The sequence below is a fragment of the Protobothrops mucrosquamatus genome, unplaced genomic scaffold (assembly GCF_001527695.2).
Source record: "Protobothrops mucrosquamatus isolate PMUCROS unplaced genomic scaffold, P.Mucros_1.0 scaffold1440, whole genome shotgun sequence".
In the NCBI taxonomy this organism is placed as follows: Eukaryota; Metazoa; Chordata; class Lepidosauria; order Squamata; family Viperidae; genus Protobothrops; species Protobothrops mucrosquamatus.
The window spans coordinates 70,916-73,980 of record NW_015387622.1 but is presented as its reverse complement, the minus strand read 5'-3'; the positions used below and the strand labels follow the sequence as shown (position 1 = coordinate 73,980).

Sequence of the window (3,065 nt, the reverse complement as noted above, 5' to 3'; positions counted from 1 at the left end):
CCAAGGTTCTCAAGGAACTGGCAGATGTGATCTCAGAACCACTGAACTATATTTTTCAAAGATCCTGGAGCACTGGGGAACTACCAGAGGACTGGAAAAGAGCTGATGTAGTTCCCATCTTCAAAAAAGGGAAAAAAATGGATCCAGGAAATTACAGACCTATCAGCCTGACCTCAATACCTGGGAAGATTCTGGAAAAAATAATAAAACAACAAATCAGCGAACACCTAGAGGCAAACAAAGTCATTACTAAAAGCCAACATGGGTTTGTCAAAAACAGATGATTCCAGACAAACCTTATTACATTCTTTGACCAAGTGACAAAATTAGTGGACCACAGGAATGCTGTGGATATAATTTACTTGGATTTCAGTAAGGCATTTGACAAAGTAGATCACAACCTAATACTTGATAAGATAGAAAAATATGGGTTAGACAGCATCACCACCAGATGGATCCGTAGCTGGCTGACCGGCCGTACTCAGCATTTGGTCCTCAATGGAACCACATCTACATGGAGGGAAGTGTGTAGTGGGGTGCCACAGGACTCAGTTCTGGGCCCAGTATTCTTCAACATCTTCATCAACGATTTGGACGAGGGGATAGATGGGGAACTCATCAAATTTGCAGATGACACCAAGTTGGCAGGAATAGCCAACACTCCAGAAGACAGGCTTAAGATACAGGAGGATCTGGACAGATTTGAACACTGGGCGCTATCTAACAAAATGAAATTCAATGGTGAAAAAAGTAAGGTTCTACATTTAGGCAAGAAAAACCAAATGTACAGGTATAGTATAGGGGGTACCCTGCTCAATAGTAGTAACTGTGAGAGGGATCTCGGAGTCCTAGTGGACAATCATTTAAATATGAGCCAGCAGTGTGCTGCAGCTGCCAAAAAAGTCAACACAGTGCTAGGCTGCATTAACAGAGGGATAGAATCAAGATCATGTGAAGTATTAATACCACTTTACAATCCCTTGGTAAGGCCACACTTGGAATACTGCATCCAGTTTTGGTCACCACGATGTAAAAAAGACGTTGAGACTCTAGAAAGAGTACAGAGAATAGCAACAAAGATGATTAGGGGACTGGAGGCTAAAACATATAAGGAATGGTTGCTGGAATTGGGTATGTCTAGTTTAACAAAGAGAAGGACGAGGGGGGACATGATAGCAGTGTTCCAATATCGCAGGGGCTGCCACAAAGAAGAGGGAGTCAAGTTATTTTCCAAAGCGCCAGAAGGCAGGACAAGAAGCAATGGATGGAAACTAACCTAAGAGAGAAGCAACCTAGAGCTAAGGAGAAACTTCCTGACAGTTAGAAAAATTAACCAGTGGAACAACCTTCCTCCAGAAGCAGTGAATGCTCCAACACTGGAAGTTTTTAAGAAGAAACTGGACAGCCATTTGTCCGAAATGGTATAGGGTTACATGCCTGAGTAGGGGGTTGGACTTGATGACCTCCAAGGTCTCTTCCAACTTTATTTATTTATTTATTTATTTATTTATTTATTAACAACAACAACAACAACAATAATAATAATAATAATAATAATAATAATAATAATAATAATAATAATAATAATAATAATAATAATAATAATAATTGTTATTATAATGTTAAAATAGGCCAAACAGGCAGTATTTCTGACTGTTATCTGAGTTGGGTCTGGATACTGTTTAAGAAGGCCATTGCCCGGCTTTAGGGGGGGGCACAGTCAATTGCCATGAATCTTGCATGACGAGGAGGCCCCTCCAACCTGTGTTTTACTGTGTTGCATGTGCAAATAAAAACCTCATTAAAAACAGGTGGATCTTCAATGTCACCATTGTCATTGACTGCCATCTTGCTCTTTGGATCACAGCTCATTCTAGTATTTGAAACTCTCAGATGGTTCAGTAAGTAATTTGTCTCATATTCTAATAATACCCTAAGAAGAATATGATAATATGCCTTAAATATTACTCCATCCCACCTCACCCCACCCCGCCACAAACTGTAGTTTGGAGACATGGTTTCAAGGCACAGTCCAAATACCTTGGTTGAGTAGGTGTCATATTTATTTAGTATGTAGCTGCAGTTAGTCCTTTTTAAGTCTTCTACAACCTGAGAATGATTTGGAAAAGATAAAGGAGACATAGGAGAAAAGAAAAGCAAGTGTTTGTCGTTAAAAAGGTATTACATCAAACAAAAGAAAAAAGACACACATAAAAAGGACAAATGCAGAATCAATATTGATAGAGTATTATACTGTATAGATTAGAACTAGATTTATGACAAATGGGAAGAATTATTAAAGTCAGTATGATATAATAAAACTATAGCACTATATTGAAACTATGACACTCCCACACATACAGCCAAAAGTATGGATCCAATATGAAGATAACAGCTTTGTCATAATAAAAAAGGAACAACTAGAGAATGCACACAAAACAATCAACAACATATTCCAAGGAATAAAATTCACATGGGGAAAAACAACAACAACATGCTACCCTTCCTGGATATCCTCAACTGCACAGGAAATGATGACAAATTAGAAATGCAGGTCTATTGAAAAACAACCTACATTAAACAAGTGATCCATTATTGCAATAAACAAGTGATTCCCACAAGAGAAGCTGTGTAAGAACACTATTTAGATTAGCACAAACACACTGCAACAACCTTGAACATCAGGAAAATGAAATGGATACTTGTGCAATTTTATCAAAAAGTGCCTGACCTCTCAACCCACTACAGCACAACCTGTTAAGGTTCCGACTAATGAAACACTTCAAAGAACTTCTAGGCATTGTTTATCCTAAAAAGTCTTTATTCATGTAACAGAATGTCGGCAGGCCGTGAATGGGATGCCAAAATCTGAAATCTCCTCCCCTGAGCAGTTATTTTGCTAGCATTTTCCCTCCCTTATTTTGCTGTCATAAATCACGTTCTCCAATCAGCCCGAAGAGCAAAGGTTCACTTCCATTCTGCAGCCCGCAGTATTCCTTATCTTAATTACTCCCTGCACACATTCCTTCTCCTCCCCTCCCAGCATCATCTAAGTTAACTCTAAA

The 3,065-nt window shown here is 38.8% G+C and overlaps 1 protein-coding gene across 1 annotated transcript in view; it reads right to left on the bottom strand.

Moving 5' to 3' along the window:
* The window catches only part of LOC107292853 (L-amino-acid oxidase-like), a 26,765-nt gene that overhangs the window by 4,657 nt on the left and 19,043 nt on the right, over positions 1–3,065 (bottom strand). The window contains exon 5 of the mRNA XM_015821979.1: positions 2,041–2,109. Within this exon, the coding sequence (XP_015677465.1) occupies positions 2,041–2,109 (69 nt within the window). The remainder of the gene's footprint in view (positions 1–2,040; positions 2,110–3,065) is intronic.